This window comes from Strongylocentrotus purpuratus, unplaced genomic scaffold (genome assembly GCF_000002235.5).
Source record: "Strongylocentrotus purpuratus isolate Spur 01 unplaced genomic scaffold, Spur_5.0 spur5_scaffold_2, whole genome shotgun sequence".
Taxonomy (NCBI): domain Eukaryota; kingdom Metazoa; phylum Echinodermata; class Echinoidea; order Camarodonta; family Strongylocentrotidae; genus Strongylocentrotus; species Strongylocentrotus purpuratus.
In genome coordinates this window covers 5,359,107-5,379,132 of record NW_022145605.1, presented here as the reverse complement: position 1 = coordinate 5,379,132, position 20,026 = coordinate 5,359,107, and the positions used below count along the sequence as shown (strand labels likewise).

At 37.7% G+C, this 20,026-nt stretch overlaps 1 protein-coding gene across 1 annotated transcript in view; it reads right to left on the bottom strand.

Moving 5' to 3' along the window:
- LOC583524 (small G protein signaling modulator 2) overlaps positions 1-20,026 on the bottom strand; it is a 90,712-nt gene that overhangs the window by 38,545 nt on the left and 32,141 nt on the right. The window contains exons 4-8 of the mRNA XM_030991489.1: positions 19,080-19,248; positions 8,298-8,444; positions 7,664-7,731; positions 5,559-5,713; positions 3,823-3,960 (exon numbers count right to left, since the gene is read on the bottom strand). Of these exons, the coding sequence (XP_030847349.1) occupies positions 3,823-3,960; positions 5,559-5,713; positions 7,664-7,731; positions 8,298-8,444; positions 19,080-19,248 (677 nt within the window). The remainder of the gene's footprint in view (positions 1-3,822; positions 3,961-5,558; positions 5,714-7,663; positions 7,732-8,297; positions 8,445-19,079; positions 19,249-20,026) is intronic.

The window sequence follows — 20,026 nt, the reverse complement described above, 5'->3', positions numbered from 1 at the left end:
AGTAAATCATTTGGTCTCTAAAATTGGACATTCTCTGTAGCAGAAAATCGCAAGGTAACTGAGACGCTTTCTAACATGCTGAACACATCAGAGCAGACGAATTGGAGATGGATCGACAACGAGTTTGGTAGTTACGGCTCGTTGCCTGTAAGTATTTTCTCTCGCGCGGAGGATCGTATGACGTCCAATCCCGTTCTTTGCCTCGTTCCAGAAGCAAATGAGGCATCGAATCCGCACAGAAAACATTCAAATGGATAAATCAGTCTGACAAGAGAGGGGTGTTACCACGACCTAGATGCCGAGGAAGATACCATGTAAGCAGTGCGAGGTTGATAAAAGTAGGTCCTGCTTAATTTCAGAGCAAATCAATTCAGACGGAAAGACAAGGTAGCGGTTTTGGTTCATTGCCTGCAAGGATTATCTCTCACATCAAAGATCAAGTAGAGCAATCACATTCTACCTCTTACTTCCAGTTCATTCCCAAAGCATTAAGACATTTAAATCCCAAACAGAAAAAAGGAAAATGGATAAAATGAGAGAGATCTGTACCCACTGCCACACTAACATTATAAAAAGCAATATAATAGAGAGATTGGCAATGTGTGATTGATTTCAATTGATTTTAAAATTTCATAAGGAAAAATTCAATACCTTATTTAAAAATCACAGTTAAAGAAAACTGACAGAATGGCTTAAATCAAATGCGACAATGGACATGTGTGCATCAATAAGACAATGTCAAAATTGCCCTTTTGTTTGTTCAAGTGAGCTTTTTTTGGAGGAAATAATATATGAAGACATTTTAGAATTCTTTTAAAACAAGATTTCTTTCGAAACTTCAAAAAAAAAGTAGTGAACAATTCAGTCAGTGGTAACAATTGATTCCCGCATACATAATTCAGTGATAAAAAAGAAAAAAAAAATCATCAACATGTATTTTCTGAGATACAATTTTTGTGTGGAAATGTCAAAAATTGTCCTGAAAATATCAAAGATTACCTAAAACTACTGTGGAACCTCATTAAAGAGAAGGTTGAGTTCTGGGAAGAGGTGAAAAATAATTTGTGTGCATTACTCATTCTAATTATGCAAGTGTGGAAGAACATCAGTTAAGACATGTTCCCTGAAAAGCATGGCTCTTCAAATGCCTTCATATTCGAAATATGCATGTAACATCGTATACAAATCAGGGGGGGGGGGCGACTTTTTACGCCACGTCTTCGTGTAGTCCCATATACATCTTTCTGTGCAAGTGTTTGTAACTTTACCAAGACTTGGCCAAATTTCTTATCATTTTGATGATTTCAGAACCTTGAAATACACACAAATTCTTATATGCTAGATGATCAACCTTTTCTGGTTGGTTCCACACCGTTTCTTTCACAATGCAATCGTATGACCAGAACTCAACTTCATCTTTTACTCTGATATAACAAGGTGAAATTGCTGGATCCCACTCTTTATATTCTTTTAATTTTTTTTTTAACCCTGATATTATATAACAGGATTCCTGAGATGACAAGGTAATCTCCATGGTTCCAAGGACCTCATTATAACAAGGTTCCACTGTATATTAGTTTACAATAATGTTTACAGAGGAATTGCATTGCTGCTCAGTCAGGCCAATATTCTAAATGGGATCAGTATAGTGTCCACCAGGGCCAAATATACATACACAATATCTCTAAGATGAATTCTTTTGACTAATCCTGAGTAAACAAAATATTTTCAAGATTTGGAGATTCTCCTCAAAATCTCACTTCTACTCATATTTATAAGGAAAAAGCACTGCCCATGACTCAAAATAATATTATGATTATAATCGGGATACAAAACATCTACCCAACATCATCTCTAGATTATCAAGATATTTTGCAAAATGTTGAAAGTCATTTTTGAAAGATCTAAAGCCGAGGTTGTTTTTCTTAGAAACATATCCGCAGTAATTTCTTGTCACAGCGAGACATCCCAGTAGAATAACACTTAACAGACAATGCAATGTCATAACAGATGCCTCTTGGCAACAAAATGTGATGTAAATATCTGGATTCATCCCCAAATATCTCACCATCGCTCTTGGTTTTTTTCTATAAGCTAAAATTTGAGCCAACATTGTCCAGTCAAAACAAGATTTCTCATGAGGATAAACAGTATAGCTGAATATTTTCTTGAAGATGCGTGGAGACATCTTGAGCAAAACAACTTCCATTCTCGCATCTTCCTCGCTCCCTCATATTTGAATTCACCCATGGGCAAGGCAGAAGCAGGAATTAATTAAAATTCAGATGCTGAACACGGAATGCCCATCTCCAGCTACATCTTCTAAATAAAAAAATAAAAAAGTGGGGATGCGATGATCACGATCTTGGCTGCATCTCTAGCATCTTCTTTGTGTGTTCATGTCCCCCTGGCAATCCAGTGGTAATTGGTTTCAAGACTCCAGACATGCAAGCGATGGAGCGATGGGGTTGTAACAATTTCATTTTGACATGCTTCTCCTCGCCATTTCTCAGAAAACATGGACGACAATAGATTGGCGTTGTTACACGCAGTACCCACATGGGTATGTTAAAGTTAAAGGCCTATCCAAAACAATGGCATAAATATCTGAATTCAGCATCCCTACTAAAAACTTAGCGAGCTGATCTGTGATTAAAATCATCCTCAAGGGCATGTTAAACCTGCCTTTGATACTAACAACATATAAAAACAGAAACATCCAAAGTAAGAGATAGATTGCCATCTGTTTGACAGGACAAAAACAACCTATGGGTAGCACATGAACTGCTGGTACAATTCATCCTTATTTCTGATATATGAAGAGTTCAACAAAGTTAGATGATGTTGGTGTTTTATGATATTAATGCAGCATTTGAATTTAGCCTACACTTTCAGAGTTTTTAATTATTGAAAAATACATCTTCAAGTTTCCAGCAAATTAAAAAATAGCCATCTTACAGAGTTACTATCACATTCAATTCAACAGAAACTCTGAACGGTTAAAGAAGAAAATAATGAAACGATTGCCATATATATTGGCCTTGCCCTCAAAGCATGGACTTTAATTTGATTTAGTGAATTAAAATTAGATTAAGCTAAATACTGACAGAACTGACCTTCTTGTATGAAATAATAGAAACTACTTCATCGATCATTATTGTCACACTTTCCTTTTCGTATTGCAAATAGATGTAAATCGGCTTTTTCTATCTGGACGACAATGTTTGTAGATGGGCATTGTGCAAGTATTCAAATCAGAAAATATTGAAAAACTTAAAAGAGGATTATTCTACCCCAAAATCAAGTTGTATATTGCTAGACAACAAATTTAACCTGACAATTCTCAACAAACTATTTAAAGACATGTAGTTCAACATTAAAAAACAAAAACTACCCAAAATAAATCATGTCATATAAATGCCACTTCAGTATGTGTCAAATTTTATAGATGTGTGTATTACATGTAACTAGCGAATTTACAAAACGGTTTTCCTTATGTTTGCAGTGCATTTTTAGATTTCATATAAAATGTTCAATTGATTATTTTGAACTTAAAAGATTCAACTAATTAAGTAAAAATTGTTTCCCCCAAAAGTTCTAAAAAGACATTGTTCTTGCCATATAAAGCACACATGTAATTGAATAGAATTGAATTAAAGAAGATGGGTCAACTTACAGGTTAAACCAAGACGTTGTTCTTGCCATATAGCAGCGTACTCCTAGAGTTCTAATTTATAAAATGTCTAAAAAGATATTGTTCTTACCATATAAAGCACACATGCAATTGAATAGAATTGAAGGAAAGAAGATGGGTCAACTTACAGGTTGTACCAAGACGTTGTTCTTGCCATATAGCAGCGTACTTCTAGAGTTCTGATGTAATGATTCCACATAGTCCCTAGCTGAGACCGGTGTCCTACAGTGCTCTTCTGGCGTCGTACCCGTAGCTGTTTTCTTGACCTAAAAAATGAGTTGAAAAACATTGAATAATGATAATAATAAGACCATGTACAGTGATTTTACCACACTAGACATTAATGTATAGGGGAAGGCAACACATCATATATTTTTGCAAAGCTTGAACAAATAGGCAACCAAAATGAAATCAGCAATACCAGCTTTATAAGAATAGCATTTACTAGACAGCAATGGAGGGCCATGAGCGCCGATGTCTGTAACAGACCTGGCGTTTGATGATGATGATGATGATATAGAGGAACAAGAGAAAATTGTATTCATTCCATTTCAAATTTATGAACTAGGTTGGCTTTAAATTCGTTCACCCCCCCCCCCCTCATTAAAGATGACAGCTGTGATTATCATTTCACAGGTCAAGTTGACCTTTGACATGGATGACAACAGAAGTACCTGTCTTTGGCTAATTAAGATTAAACAAGTATAGTGCATAATCAAACTGCACTGTAATTTAATACTACATAAACCAAATAAATGTACATTAGCCTATGTCATACAAAAAAAAAAAAAAAAAAAAAAATAGCAAGGAAAGATTTGTTCCCAGTAAGGCCTACAAAATAAGGTTTTCAATTGCCCTTTGCGACCAACCCAAAAGTCTTGCAATGTACGGTCGGCTTAAAAAAAAAAATATTACTATTTTTTAGAGAAACAAAATATTAAATCATTCAAAACTGAAAAATATCAGCCCAAAGAGGGGAAGAAAAAAAGAAAAAAGATTTTCGACCGACCGACCCATGTTTTGACACCTAAATGGCAATACAAAATTTAAAAAAAAAAGGCCTAATACCAAGAAGTTACTTCTTGCTAATACAAAGGATGGCATTTTGGCATAGGCCCCATGGCAATGATGATGATCATCATCATCAGATTCATCATCATGGTTCTCATACACCCTTTCACTACCTGGATGCCTTTGTTGACACCAATCCCTTACTTATCGTCTCCCCAGACATTGGCAGGGATACGCTGAACCTGTTTTAAACCAGGGCACACACCTTAGATTAACCTCCATAAGGAATTAGAAATTTGCTAGTCCAATTCACGGCACTTACTGGCGTTTGTATGAAGCATTCTATGGAAAATATTCTCATGTCATTACTGCACATTGATGTAATAGTACAAGTGAACTGTATTTTTCACTGTACAGGTGCAGAAACAGGTGTTTTATGAAGGGCATATAACCCTTCCCCTCCATTCTTGATACATCCACATGGCCAATCCCCTCCCTGGGCCTCGTATTATAAAGAGTTATGATTGATCTTAAGTTTGATCAATACACGGTGGGCCGTAGACTTACGCTCAATATCAACCTTACAATCAATCAAAAGGCTTTATAATACATGGCCCTGATTAGACATATGCCCCAAATCCCCCTATAACTGAAAACATTGTTGTAATGTCTTTTTTTTAAATAAATAATGTATTAATATGATTAGAACATCTCTATTTAAAAGAAAAAACATAGCTCTTCATAAAGCCTCACATCTTTGCTTATCACCTAAAAAATGTTTCAATGTAGCAATGAGACTAACAGTTCAATACCATAAGGTGACTAGAGAGAACATAAAGGTCATTTTACACACCTGTAGACCAGGTCTTCTTGGTGAATTGTTGCCCGAGGTGACCCCAGGTCCAGCGCTGTGTATCCGATGCCTCTGGACAAGCTCATCTGCAGGGGGGTCTGTCCAGTAGTGGTCAGCAGTCTTCATCTTAGAGTAGTCCAGTGCACAGGGTCCGACTGTAGTATGGCAAGAAACATCATTATGACTTTTGTTTTTATGTGTATTAAGAATATTCCACGGCATATGGGCAAACTTTAGTTTTCGAAAACAAAAACAAGAGAGCCATTAAAATGTAGTTTAAGAAGCTTCTACCAATCTTGAATTTTGTTGCGCAAGCTTTCGTCCACTCCTGTGGACTTTCTCAAGCTAAGTGATCAGTTTTCTTAGCTGAACTGCCTGGTGTCCTCACTGGACCACTAAACAGGGACAATGGGTACCTGTTGTCACCTATCTTTGGTCCAGTGATCACAGGGACACCAGGCAGTGCAGCTAACAAAACGTGACTGATCACTTACATGTAGCTTGCGCAGCAAAATTCAAGGTTGGTAGAAGGCTAGAAGCTTCAAAAACTACATTTTATCATTATCTCCAACCGATGAAAGTTTTCTGTATCAATAAAGTCATTGTTTCCCATTTAAAGTTACCCAGGACTCTCTTTTTTTTGGTCAGTCATCTTCATAGCATACCAGTAGAAAAACATTTTTTTTTGTTTTTGAGGAATTCCGTCAATAAATCTTAGACTAATAGATTTCTTTATAAAACAGAAGGAGGTAATAAATTATATCAGAAAAAAATTTGAATACAAAACTAATGCTTCAGATGTAAGCTACCATATTTTATAAGCCTAACCATTCCTTATCTGTACCCGATCTTCAACTTGCTTCTGACCCTGTTCCCAACGCATCCCTACCGATTCCAACATCTAATAAAGACATGAACATCACTAGGTCACTGCTTAAGAGGAAAACCCTCAAGGCTAGGCCTAATTCACATTCATGCACCAAAAAAGAAAACAAACATTCTGTCTGGCAGCTGCTGTGTCATTAAACTGTCATGGCGGACACATGGCCGACCGGTGATCAATATTTCCCATCGACCCCATGCCTTTTATCAAAACACGAGTACGAGGAAATCCAAATCCGGAGATGCCTCCTCCGAACACAGATGTATTGGAGCGGCGCTAATGTGATTGGCGCTCTAGTGTAATACCCCTCCCCCTCCCCAACAGCCACTGCCTTGTGCAGGGATGCCAGTTAGAATTGATCAGAGGGCCTGAAAATTACCTAGAATGAGCTATTTTGTACACAAAAAAGCCTAACTATGGTCTGAAAATAACTCGCCAGGGGCTGAATTCAGGCTATTGCCTGAAAACTGGCATCCCTGCTTGTGGTGAGGGTATAGAAGGAGCAAGCAATCCCCCCAACCCCAGTTCTAATTCTCATATCCTGCCCCTCCCATTCCCCCTCCCATCCCCAGCCACTGCATTATCATGTGTAGAATAGATGGTAGGGGTGAAGAAGCAAGCAACCCCTCCCCTACCCTTCCCCCAGTTATAATATCTTGCCCTGTCCACTGCCCTCCCGGTCCAGCTACTACCTTGCAGTAATGGTACACTGTATGGTATGGGATAAAGGAGCAACCACCCCACCCCAACAATTCCTTTGAATGAGAATGCAAACTGTTCCACTTTAATAGAAATAAAATAAAGTAAATAAGAAGTCCAGTCTCATACGGTTAAAATATGACTCTGAAGTCTTATGAGACATATTAAGCTGTCAGGAAGTTATCTGAAATTAAGATATGGAGGCGTGATTGCTCAGTGGTAGAGCAGTGGTCTTCGTAACTGGGAGGTCCTGGGTTTGTAACCAAATCGATGTTCTAGTGTCCTTATAGGCAAGGGACTAATCCTCATTACCAAGTCCTCAGAGAGGACTTAAATCTACCGGTCCCCTGGTTGCTAACTTACAATCATACACATGCTTTCTTTAATAGCAGTCAGGTAAAACAAACAAACCAATATAGGAACCAATAAAGATAGTTTAAATATCAACTTGAAAAATAAACCAAACAACAAACAAAGGACGTAGTACAAAATACACATCAATGTGTTAATGACTTTTACTTACCAAGAAGGGATGCAAGTATAGGGCCATCAACAGGGTCTGCCATAAGACAATCTTTGTCATAGTATTTACTGTCATGAAAACAAATAGGAAAGAAAAATGCTACAATCACAAGGGCGCCTCTCTAAATATCTACAACTCGCAGACAATATAAAGATAGGACTGCAAAAACCACCGTACCTTTATAATAAAAGACTACAAACCAGTCACAGATAAAGAGTTTTTTGTAAGATAAGTTGAGAATAAGTTGAATAATGTAATATCACTGCTGCCCTTGTGTTAAACGAGAATATTTTTTTCCTTCAAATTTCAAGGTAAAATTCAAAGTTGGCAAAGCAGGCTACAGGCTAGAAGTTGTATGGGTGATGATAATCTAATTACTTTGAAATTACCCATTTCTAATTATGATACTTTCTGATAGTCGAGATACCGTAGTTGTACTGCAGCAAGAATAAAATTCTGATTGAAAATCTTGTTTACAAACGTTCAGAGACTCATTCGTTAAAAAAAACTTATCTCATGACTATGTCACATTAATAATTGGCACTTTATCATGTCATCAAGTATGAACTGAAGTGTAAGATCTGAAAAAGTGCTCAGATTAAAAATTAAAACATACTGAAATAGAGAAACTCACCTTCCGGTCTGCGATACATTCTCACATATTTTGGCAAGATATTTCTCAAAGAGTGCGACCCTTATCCAGAGATGTCTCTGCTGGAGAGCTGTTCTGATGTTCTGTTGAGGTGTGTGGTTACTCGGACTCTCACCATTCGAATGTTTCCTGAGCAGAAAGAAAGGAAGGAGAGTTGAGAATCAGTCTACAATAATTGGATTCAAGTTCAATCAACGTTCTGCTAATATCAGGGGGAAAATGCAATTTTTTTTAAGGAAAGTAAACACCAAGTACTGCTGATACATATACATGTATGAGGCAGTTCCAAATACTTATGGCATTTTTTATTAACAGGTAAATTTCTTGATGATACACGTCTTCCTGATAGGAACAGGGCTTTTGAATATTTAGGAACTCGTCTGTTTGGAGTCAGAGGGCATTAACTCGTACGCCTTAACCACAGAGTTAACGCCCTTCTGACTCTCTACATGCAAAGCTTCATGTTTGTACAAGTGTGTAAATTTGATTCTTCCACCATTTCATTTCAGTGGTTTTATCATCAGGGTCTAACATGTTTGTGTACAATACCAAGCATGGGGAATTGCAGGGGGGGGGGGGGAATATGCCACAGATAAGTTCTCTCTGATAACGATACCAACAAGGGTAATAAATATTTAATTAATAATTAAATGTGTACTCTCATTAAACCTAGACAATAGCTTTTGATCGTCCAAAATCGCTTTGCTACAAGGCCATATTTCATTCAGGTTTAGACCGAGAAAAATTAATTGCTTGCTTTTAAAAGAAGCCCGGTCTTCAAGGAAATCTGAACGACCTTCAGTTTGGACTTGGACATATTCAATGATTCTCACAATCTACAGCTGACGTGCAACTGAATTCATAACGGACAAACAGACTGTTATTACCCAGTGCAGGCATACACCCATGAATATTTCACCAGAAATAGAACTGATTGCATACAACATGATGGTAATTCACTTGCTTGGAGAGTAGTTTTGCAAGTCAAATGTTCGGCAATCAATGGGCATGCACAGGGCCTTGCCGGCATGGAACTCTAAAAGTCTCAATACCCTCTACATGTGGTTCAACAATTTTAGGGTAACGGCCTAGTCCCAACGAACCAATGATGATCATGACGATGAATACATGTTCATTAAAGGTATGCATCACGGTACGATTCTTGCATGACAAAATGTTTAGGGTTATCCAGATAACACATACATATAAGTATTAAAGGTAAAGACCAGTATTGGAAACGCCCCAATTTCAAAAAATGAAATGGAAGCTCTCATTACCAATCATGTGAAAGAATATGTTTTAACTAATACATGGTGATAAAAAATTTGCCGGGAAACCACCTACTAATTCATATATTTGGTAAATTTGTTTCTCTCATGGTCTGTGAGAGATATAGGGTAGTCCCATATACATCTTTCTGTGTATAGTGCTTGTAACTTTACGAAGAATGGGCCAAATTTCTTATCATTTTGATGATTCCAGAACCTTGCAGATGCTAGATGCTAGATGATCAACCTTTTCTGATCGATTCCACAATGTTTCTTTCACAATGCAATCGCATGACCATAACTGGTCTTTACCTTTAATAATTGATTGGTTTCTCTGAAAATCAAATGTTCAGGAGATTACTATGAGGTATTATCCACAACATTTCAAATATAAAGCACCCTCAGAATATATATCTAAACACATCTAGAGAAAGATAACTTGGGCAGAATCTTTCCATGTTTACGCTTTTAAAGATATATACTGGAAGTAGATGATTAAAAAACATTAATTTTTACTAAAAGAATAGAAGAGCATACTTTTAAACCTTTAATTATAAGAAATAGGTCTAATTCACTATCAGTAAGGTACAACTAGGCTTGTACAAGATTCAAATCCATGCATGATCAGCTTACCGGTCTGGAATGGACAGGTCTTTAGTTTATATTCAAAGTGACTACTGCTTTGATATCCAGGTACATGTTTACTCCTATAAATTCATGGAAAACTAGGTTTTCACAACCGAGTATCACTTGTTAAAATCAATGCACAACAGGTGACACAAGACGGTGAGAATGTCTAAGTGCAGAGAAAGCTGTAATCAATGCAAAGTATTGATGCGACCTGAAATTAAAATCCCGAAGTATCATCAAATTACACGCTGATATCTTGAAGGTACAGTAATCATTCTCTGTCTCTCTCTCTCTTGATCTATCCTCTATCCTCCCTCTCTCTCTCTCTCTCTCTCTCTCTCTCCTCTCTCTCTATCTTTTCTGTCTGTCTGTCTCTCCCTCTTTGCCCCCCCCCATCTCATGCATCTGTTCTTGTCATTATTTGTTGTAAGTCCATGTCTTTCTATCTCTTTGTTCCTGCCACACTTTTATCCTCCTAATTAATCTCCCCTCCCTCGCTCCCTCCCTCCCTCCCTCCTTCCTTCCTTGGTACAGGCATTCTAAATTTCCAATCATGAGAGATCGATGAGAGATACACAGATATAATAGTACATTTGTGCCTACCTAAATTTGAATGAAGCAACTCAAGAATTATCATACCCAAGTAGCCCAAGGGAGATCAAATTATCATGAAACTAGAACCAGAAATAAACAACAGTGTATGTTCAGTACATGATGTATAAATGGTGCATACATGTAGTTCCCTTCCCAATGTATTTGCACTTATAATGACTTACAGTAATTTAAACAGACACCCTAACAATACACTGTCATTCATAGAAAAGCATCAAGTCATTTTGAATGTAGAGGCAGTCACGATTGGCTAATGCCCGTAATAAGGTCATTGAGCCATTTATCTTCCAATGAAAGTCGAGCCTTCTTACAGGAAACCCACAATAACACTATCGCAAAGACTCTCAAAAAAAAAATACCTAAAGCCACTTCAATACCTTTTACCATCACAACCTAAAATACGAAAACAAGACAATGGTATAATATCACGTTACACACGCATGACTTTATATATCAAAGGATAAATTGAAATTGCTAGTGAATCGAATGTCAAAAGTCTTGCGATCATGCAACGTCGGGGATTAGTTTAGACGATCGTGACAATGTCAATGAGGAACCTCATGTTTTGATCAGATTCAACTACTACATTGCCTTCAATATGGAGTATGTAACACGAGGTATGTGAGATCTAGAATTGAGGTGCATGTATGTACCTTTCTCTTTAGGCAGGAAATTGCTTTTTGTCATAGATAATTTGCTCTTTACATGATAATACGTGCCAAGCATACTGACATGAACAGTCCTGCCAAAGTGCTAGCATTAAACATGTAACATATTTGCACTTTGCAATTCAAAGATGTGGACAAGCTAGGAATGTTTATGAGATTGGATGCTTGTGAATTGAAATCTAATGTATTGAAACTAGACCATTCACATGCATTCATGAAAGTTGGCCTAACTGAGAATCGATCACACTTCTTTTGATCCTCTCACATATATCTATGATGTACGGTACATGTATTTTTACTACTTTACTTTCTACCTCCCTCGCTTCTTTCCCTCCTTCTTCCCCCCTCCATCTCCATTCCTCCTACCTATTTCAATTGAAGGGACCTGATTATTCATTCATGGTATTGGTAATGATCATCCCTGTGTCTAAATAGTAAGCAATTCCCAATGGACTTTACAGTACTACAAAAGTCACTGTACAATACATTCGTGTTCTTGTCCAGGAAATTCAGCACACATGTACACTCAATATCATCAGTTCAGAACTAGAAGGGCATTAGGTTTGTGTGTTAAAGCATATGCATTACTGCCCTTATGGCTCTAAACAGAACACCTTCCCCCAAACTATCACATTAAACACTAAGGCCGAGGGGCGCCCCTCTAAACAGAGGGAGTTGCTCTCAAACCTTCTACATCATTCAATAAAATTATTGATTCTCAAAAGCAGCAACTTGTTTTCAAACCTCTTGAACCATGCGATAGATTTTCATTTCTTTTATCCCTGCTAGATAATCACACAGTATGTTATCCCTGCTACATGTAGATAATCACAGTATTTTTCTCAGACACTGTGTTGGAGTCAATATACATGTATCATGGACAAAGGGATAAAATAACTGGACAGCAGACAATGCAAAGGCAAAAGAAGCTAACAATGTCTAGACTTTCTCTTTGAATTTCTGCTCTAAGCACTGATAATAGCCAAAAATTACAAGGAACAGGCCACATGAATAGAACTACTTAAGTACTATTACAATGTTGATTTTCTTGTCAACATTGATTAATACTTTACAGGATCTATGACTCTTAAAGGAAACCAAAACCTTTATACTAAGTTACTTTTATTGTAAAGTTTAAAAGATTTGAATAAAATCAGTGAAAATTTGAACAAAATCGGGCAAGGAATAAGAAAGTTAGAGCATTTTAAAATGACTAGTCACTAGAGGACGGTATTCAATTTGATGACATCATCTGTGAACAACTCTCTATGCCTTTTGTACATAAAATTTCACAATTTTTTTGTTTTCTTCGTATTTATTTGTGTTCTTGATCCGACTTCATAACATGTGAAGTAGAATATTATTTTGCATTCTATATCTTGCTTTCAGGGGAGTACATTATCTCAATCACAAGAAAGAAGGAAAAACATGAAATTTGATGTACAAAAGCAGAGCTGCCAACATTTGATTTGGGTAATCAGGGAGATTTCTGAGAGAGCAGCATCGAACGACTTCATGTTGGCGGGAACCAAGAATGGCCTTTTAGTGCCCCTGGTGGGGGGGGGGGGGGGGCAGGGGGCAGGCCCCCCAAAAGCTCTTGGTTTTAAGCCTCTTTGAAACCCTTTTAGAACACATTTTTTCAATGATTTCTCAAAATGGAAGGCTTTGATATGGCACATTTTATTTGCATACAATTGATAACATATGAACTTCACATCATATTTCAGACTATGAACTCCTGTTACCTCTATTGTGAAATGGGGGATGTACTTGTGGAAGGCAAGGACTGGGGTGTGCTTGAGGGTTTTCCTTGAAGTGACTGGTAGGTTGCTTGCTTGAGTTTGCTAAGGAGGTCCTTGCTATACTCCCTTTGGTAGCATGGGACATCTGTGTTGGCAATTTTCTCTGTTAGGAGTGCTTGAAGTGTTTTCAAATTCATTGATCCCCTGAAATCAGTTTTGTTCTTCCTAACAATGCTAAAAACTCTTTCACATGAAGCATTGGAATGTGGTATCACAAGCAAAGATTTCATCACTTTGCTCAGAAGTGTGTATTTCTTTGAGCCATTGCCATCCTCCATCTTTGAAATTGCAGACCATTTCTTGTCTATTCTCAAGTTTTTGTTCAGGATCTCTGGTTCCCCTGAAAAGTCTTCAACCTTCAGAATTTATCTTTTTTATCATTCTGTGGTCAAATCTTTTAAATAACCTTGCATATGCCAGATAATTAACAAAACATCATTGTCACCGAGAGAGGGCGCTAAATACGATTTAACGGTCAAATTCGAATTTTCAAAACTAAGGATCGAAGCAATTCATAAAAATGATGCTATTGTCTTGCAATGTGTGTAACCTAACAAACTATTAAAGTTCATGATACTGGCATAAAACAGTCAACGTGCAGATTAGTATTTCAAATAAAAACATAAAATCGTGAGAAAATCCACCCTTCAAGTCCCGCACACGTGTTTATGAGTAAGTCAAATTTTTAGGGAGATTAATGAGGTCCCCAACTACTGACGAAATGAACGCAGGTCTATGGTATGGAGGGGTAGACTATTTCTCGATTTTACAAATCTAAGAACTGTTCATACTAACCTGAAAAAGCTCTGTATTCCTTTTGTATTGCCCCTTGATTTCGCGGTTTGCTTGTGTTTGTCAGATGTGATGTGGCGAAATACATCATTTCTTCCCCCACTCTTGATGGAGATATCTGCGCCGCAAACTGTACAAAATGCGTAGTATTCGCCTTTCGTAGATTTCCCAACACAAGGCCATTCCAAGTGGTAGTCATCTTTATATTTCTGATAATATTTCGACTTCGACATTGTCCTGGATGATATTTTAATAGTCAAACAAAATACAGCCTTGTTTTGGACAAAGTTGACTTACGCCTTCGGAAGATGCAAGTTATATCGATGCGTTCCCAACGGCAAAGGAGATCAGAAAAAAAAAGTCGGCTTCAAAATCCACTCTGCAGTAACACTGCCATGTTGGTATCAAATGATAATCCACTTAAAAATCACATCGCAAAAGTCCCCAAATCAATCCAAAAACTGATGTTCAAATGTGCAGTTTTTTGGGCCGATCGCAGCAGACAAAGTCTGCTTGTTGTATCAGTGCAACTTCTGGCTGCTCTGACGCGACCGATTGGAAACCGGCACCAACGTACCGGGACGCTACGGGGGCCGGCGAGGAAGCCGCCCGGCAGAGCAAGCAGGCGAATTGCTATCACACAAACACCACTCACATTATCACATGTTCCCAATGGTTTGTTAGACTAGCCCGCCAGTCGTTCGGCGTAACTCTCATTTATTACGCTGTTAAATAAAGTACGATATCACGGTAAATTTATATTCGACGACTGGATAACAGGAAAATTCATATTACAGAATTGCCATGTGTTGACCTGTTTGTATACGTACGTACGAACTCAACATGCTAGTCTTGTGAAACAGTCGTTTGTGAAAATAATACAACTTAAAATCTGGAAATCCGGGAGATTTTTGCATGGGGTCGGGAAAACGGGATATTGGGTCAAAATCCGGGAGTCTCCCGCAGGATCCGGGAGGCGTTATTTTTTTATGCGGCACAGATTGGGGCATGGCGCGTGTTAAACCTATGGGAAGTACGTTCTTTCCCTTCTGAATAGTGTCTGCACGTACGTGAGACTAGTCATGTTTATAGCTAGCGCATTAGCGCTGCGAAGAAGTTTGTATATCTATCGCGAACTATGTGTTTAGATAACATTCCTCTTCGTTTAAATTAGTTAAGTTTTATTGACTAATTATTGTGATGTTCTCCTTATTGACGTGCTGCCTCCTCTTCAGATTTCCAATTTGATTTTAATTGTTGATGTAATGATTTTCCATGCGGTAGTGGATTAAATATAACACTATTAAAAACTGACCTCTACTTATACTGTCTAGTACGCACACGACCAGTATTAGTCTGTAAATCAAGACCCCTTTTTAAAAAAAGCCCCAATCTGTGCCGCATAAAAAAATAACGCATCCGGGAGACTTGGCAGCTCTGCAAAAGGCATGGAGAGTTGATGTCATCAAATTGAATACCGCCCTCTAGTGACTAGTCATTTTAAAAAGCTCTTACTTCCTTATTCCTTGCCCGATTTTGTTCAAATTTTCACTGATATTTTTCAAATATCTTAAACTTTACAATAAAAGTAACTTAGTATGAAGGTTTTGGTTTCCTTTAACACTATAAATATTTCAAAATCTTCTCTGGTGCTATATTTTATTTTTTTGCATAAAACTAACAAGAAATTTGCAAGGATTGCGTCATTGCGTGCCCATACAGGATACAAGTGCACCTGACACAAACATCAAAACAAAATTTACTCACAAAATTTCATGAGGTAAAAAATGTTAAAGGTAAAGATCAGTTTTGGAAACGCCTCTCTCTCAAAAAATGAAATGGAAGCTCTTATTATATGTTTTGACTAATACGTGATCATACAAATTTTGCTGAAAAACCGCCTACTAATTTGGTAAATTATTATATCTATTTGGACCTGATAGATATCCTGCATGTGTCACGCATGTGTCGTGCACGTGTCGCGTAGTCCCATATACATCTTTCTGTGTACAGTGCTTGTAACTTTACCAAGACTGGGCCAAATTTCTTATCATTTGGATGATTCCAGAACCTTGCAGTACACACCAATACTTATATGCTAGATGATTAACCTTTTCTGATCGATTCCACAACGTTTCTTTCACAATGCAATCGCATGACCACAACTGGTCTTTATTTTTAAAATTAAAAGTCTATTTATTGCCATTAAACTTTCTGAATCTACTGTATTTTAGTTGCCGTTTGTTTTATTTCCTTGATCTCCAACCCACACAATAGTGGTTAAGTTATATAAAGGCGTTATAGCCTTTTAGACTCTGAGCGGAGTTAACTCTTTCTTCTTATCTCTTCATCTGTCTGACCTCATCCCATCTCCAATTTGACCGTATTGTGTTAGACCTGGGAAATGTCAAGTGGTAGTAATCGTCATGGCAGCCCATCAATGAGCCATGCTCGATCGGCTTCCATGCTGCATTATAATCGCCTTTACAACATCATCCTCTTCAATTTGCTATAAATAGACTCAATGATGAATGCAATCTCCCAGCCCCATCATCAATCTCCTCCCCCCCCCCCCTGCCTCCACAATCCACATAAACAATAGTCACAGGGGTATAGGTATATGCACCCACATGTATGTATTAGACTTTTTTGTGCATGAAACCCATTCAACCAAGAAATCAAGGTCAAAGGTTAAAATTTGGGGACCCACATGCACCAGCACTTTATGTGTTGAGTCTAAATTTAATTGAATTAAACAATCACAGCAAAAACTCATCAGTTTTATTAAAAACTTGTAAATGCACATACTGATATACAGTGCAACACTGCCTCTCTCCTCACCCCCCCCCCCCCATCTCTCCTCCTTGCACCAGAGATCTAATGCTGATGTGAACATAGCACATGTTCCCATTAAGAAAGCAGCTGCTACTGTATACTGTGTATGAACAACCCATAAGCACTGTTCACACTTGATTTGATCTCTGATTTTAACACTTTTTTTTTAATGCTGCAAAAACTGCACTTCACACGGCACATGCCTACTTGAAAAAACATATTTTTAGGTGAAAAGACATATTTTGCCTGTTTTACGGTTTGTGTTATTTTCCATAAAAAATGCTGTTGAATGGTATTGTAACTACGTTTCTTTGAATAAAAACGTGTTCAATCATTGAGAGCTGCCAACATGTCACTTTTAAAGAAAGGGATTGTTCAGTTTATAAAAACATATTTTGTAAGGAAACAGGGCAACGGTGCAATATACAAATAACTTGCTTTAGCGACCACTTTTGATTCAAGACCATCTTGCTTCGATCTGAAAATAAAATCAATCTTAAGAAACAACTCACTAGAATAGATTATAAGCTATAACTACTTTGGCGATAACAATTATTTAAAAAATCAATTTCAACATTGATGAAACACCCCCGGTACTAGAGTAACCTGCCCAAAATTTAACCGCTGAAGTTAAGCTTATGTGCAGTGTTTATTGTTTATTCAACAATCCTAACTTTCTTCAGAGTTTTCCCAGAACTTTTCTGTATTTTGTATTTGCATTTCGCCCTCTTTGCTTCTGCATACTTTCTTTCAATGATCACTTCACACCCCTCCCCTCTCCCCTCAATCCATTATGTTACATGGATGGGGTCTACGACCGGAGACAATATTCATAGTTTGCTCATCCACCCAGTCTATCAGTGGAAAGGGGATTAAGATTTGATTAATTTCCCGGGAAGGTTTTACAAGAGATTTACACAGTAATACCATTTTTTACTCATTTTATTCAAAAATTCCATGATTTATCATGTTATCTCATCTAACGCATTCTCTCTCTCTCTCTCCCTCTCCTCTTCTCTTTCAAAGAACGATGAATGTATTGTCTCTGTAAACACATTTCCTCTACCTCATCTCTCTCATGTCCATTTCCGTCTCTGTAGATGTTTGTCCCTCTGTCTGCCTCTCTCTCTCTGTTTCACATCTCTCTCTCTCATCTCTCTCTTATGTCCATTCCCGTCTCTGTAGACGTTTGTCCCTCTGTCTGCCTCTCTCTCTCTGTTTCACATCTCTCTCTCTCTCTCTCTCTCTCTCTCTCTCTCTCTCTCTCTCTCTCTCTCATCTCTCTCTTATGTCCATTCCTGTATCTGTCTGTTGTCTCTCTTTGTTTGCCCCCTTCTCTCTCTCTCTCTCTCTCTCTCCGTTTTACATCTCTCTTGATCCCCATCTCTCACTTTCTTTTCTAACATATTCTCCCAAACCCCAAATTCCCAATCTCCCTATAACATTGCTGACTGAAGCACCTGGAGTTATACAACAGCATAATCATTGGTACATTACGTATCCAATCACCTTGTCTAGATATGAACTTAGCACAAATCAATTTCTCACTTTTAATCCATCACATGAGAATCACTTAATGAGAGTGCATGGCGTGATTGAACCCTCACAGTGAGCACACACTCCTCATGTACCTCCTTCTGAAATACATTGAAAAGAGTTTAACCCAATGACTACTGAATTCTCCATTTCCCACAGGCTCAATACAGGGGACATTCGGTTCATGTGGCCAATGGGTTGAGGAAAAGTCAAAGTGGGGTTAGGACAAGAGCTAAAAGTAGCAAAGACAATCATGTAGTAGGCTAGCCTATCACCGACGATTCCTTGTGATTAGATGAACATCATGGAGTCGTATTGTATATCCATTTCTGAACATATTTCTAATCCACATTGTAAATGGACAGCCTTTTTTGTAACTCTCTCTCTCTTTCTCTCTCTTTCTCTGTCTCTCGCTGTCTCTCTATCTGTCTCTCTGTCTCTCTCTATGTCTGTATGTCTCTCTGTCTCTGTCTCTCTCTCTGTGTGTCTTTCTTACCCTTTCCCTCACCCCTTCTCTTTCTCTCTCTCTTCCCTCTTTCCCTATCATTTTTCTTTTCATCCTCAATTCCCAACGAGAAAATGACATGATAAGTGAAGGAAAAATAGAAGGAAGTGACTTACTTGTTGGCTTCTAATCTGAGTTCAATTTCATGAACCTTCTGGAGGACTTCTTGAGCGGGTGCATAGTTCTTGGACAGCTGTTTCAGGAGTGAGAAGGTGTAGTTGTTTCCCTTGAAGAGACCCACTGCTCGTCGCTTCAGTCCCTGAGACAGGCATGCATCCACAGCAGCTGTAGGCACGAAAAGGGGAGAGATATAAGTTTTAGATATTAGGCATATATAATAATGATAATAATAATAGTGGCTACTTGTATAGCACACAGGTCCACCTTTACAAATCTAGCTGCTTTAAGGCCCCTCTTAAGTGTTGGGAGCCCCAAAAATTTGATAGCAAAATGTCACTTAAATTGTATCATAATGTGAAGGAGGACACATTTTTGCAAGGATTTTCAAAACAAATGTGTTTGAAGTCGAATATTGAAGAAAGAATTATTTAAAAAATAAAAAAAAATTGAAGAAAGAAAAAAAAGAAAAAAAATAATTATAACAAAAAAAAAACAATTAAAAAAAAAAAAGGTTTTCTGTGTACAACAGAAAATTGAAATTATGTAATTATGTAGAATACACATTCTTCACATGGCATGTGTTTTGTATGTAGCCCTGCCCCCCTCCTTTTGCAATACAGTAATTATATGTTTCTTTATTGATAATAGTTCCCCTCATATGAAGAGGCTTTGATTCTTGATGTGACAGTGGTTTCTCTTCTCTCTCGTTAATCAAAACCCACTGAAATCAGTACACAGTAAGGCTCACTACTCCTTTAGACGTAGGAAACTCAGATCAATTCTCCAGTATATTCATTTGTTGAGATTCACTTCAGGGATTGCTTATCGTCTCGCAATGTCGCTGGTGATGGATTAATCCTTATACCACATTGCATGTCTCTCGACATTATACATGTATCAACATGGATATAAATCACTGAAGAAGGTTCCAATCTCAACCCTT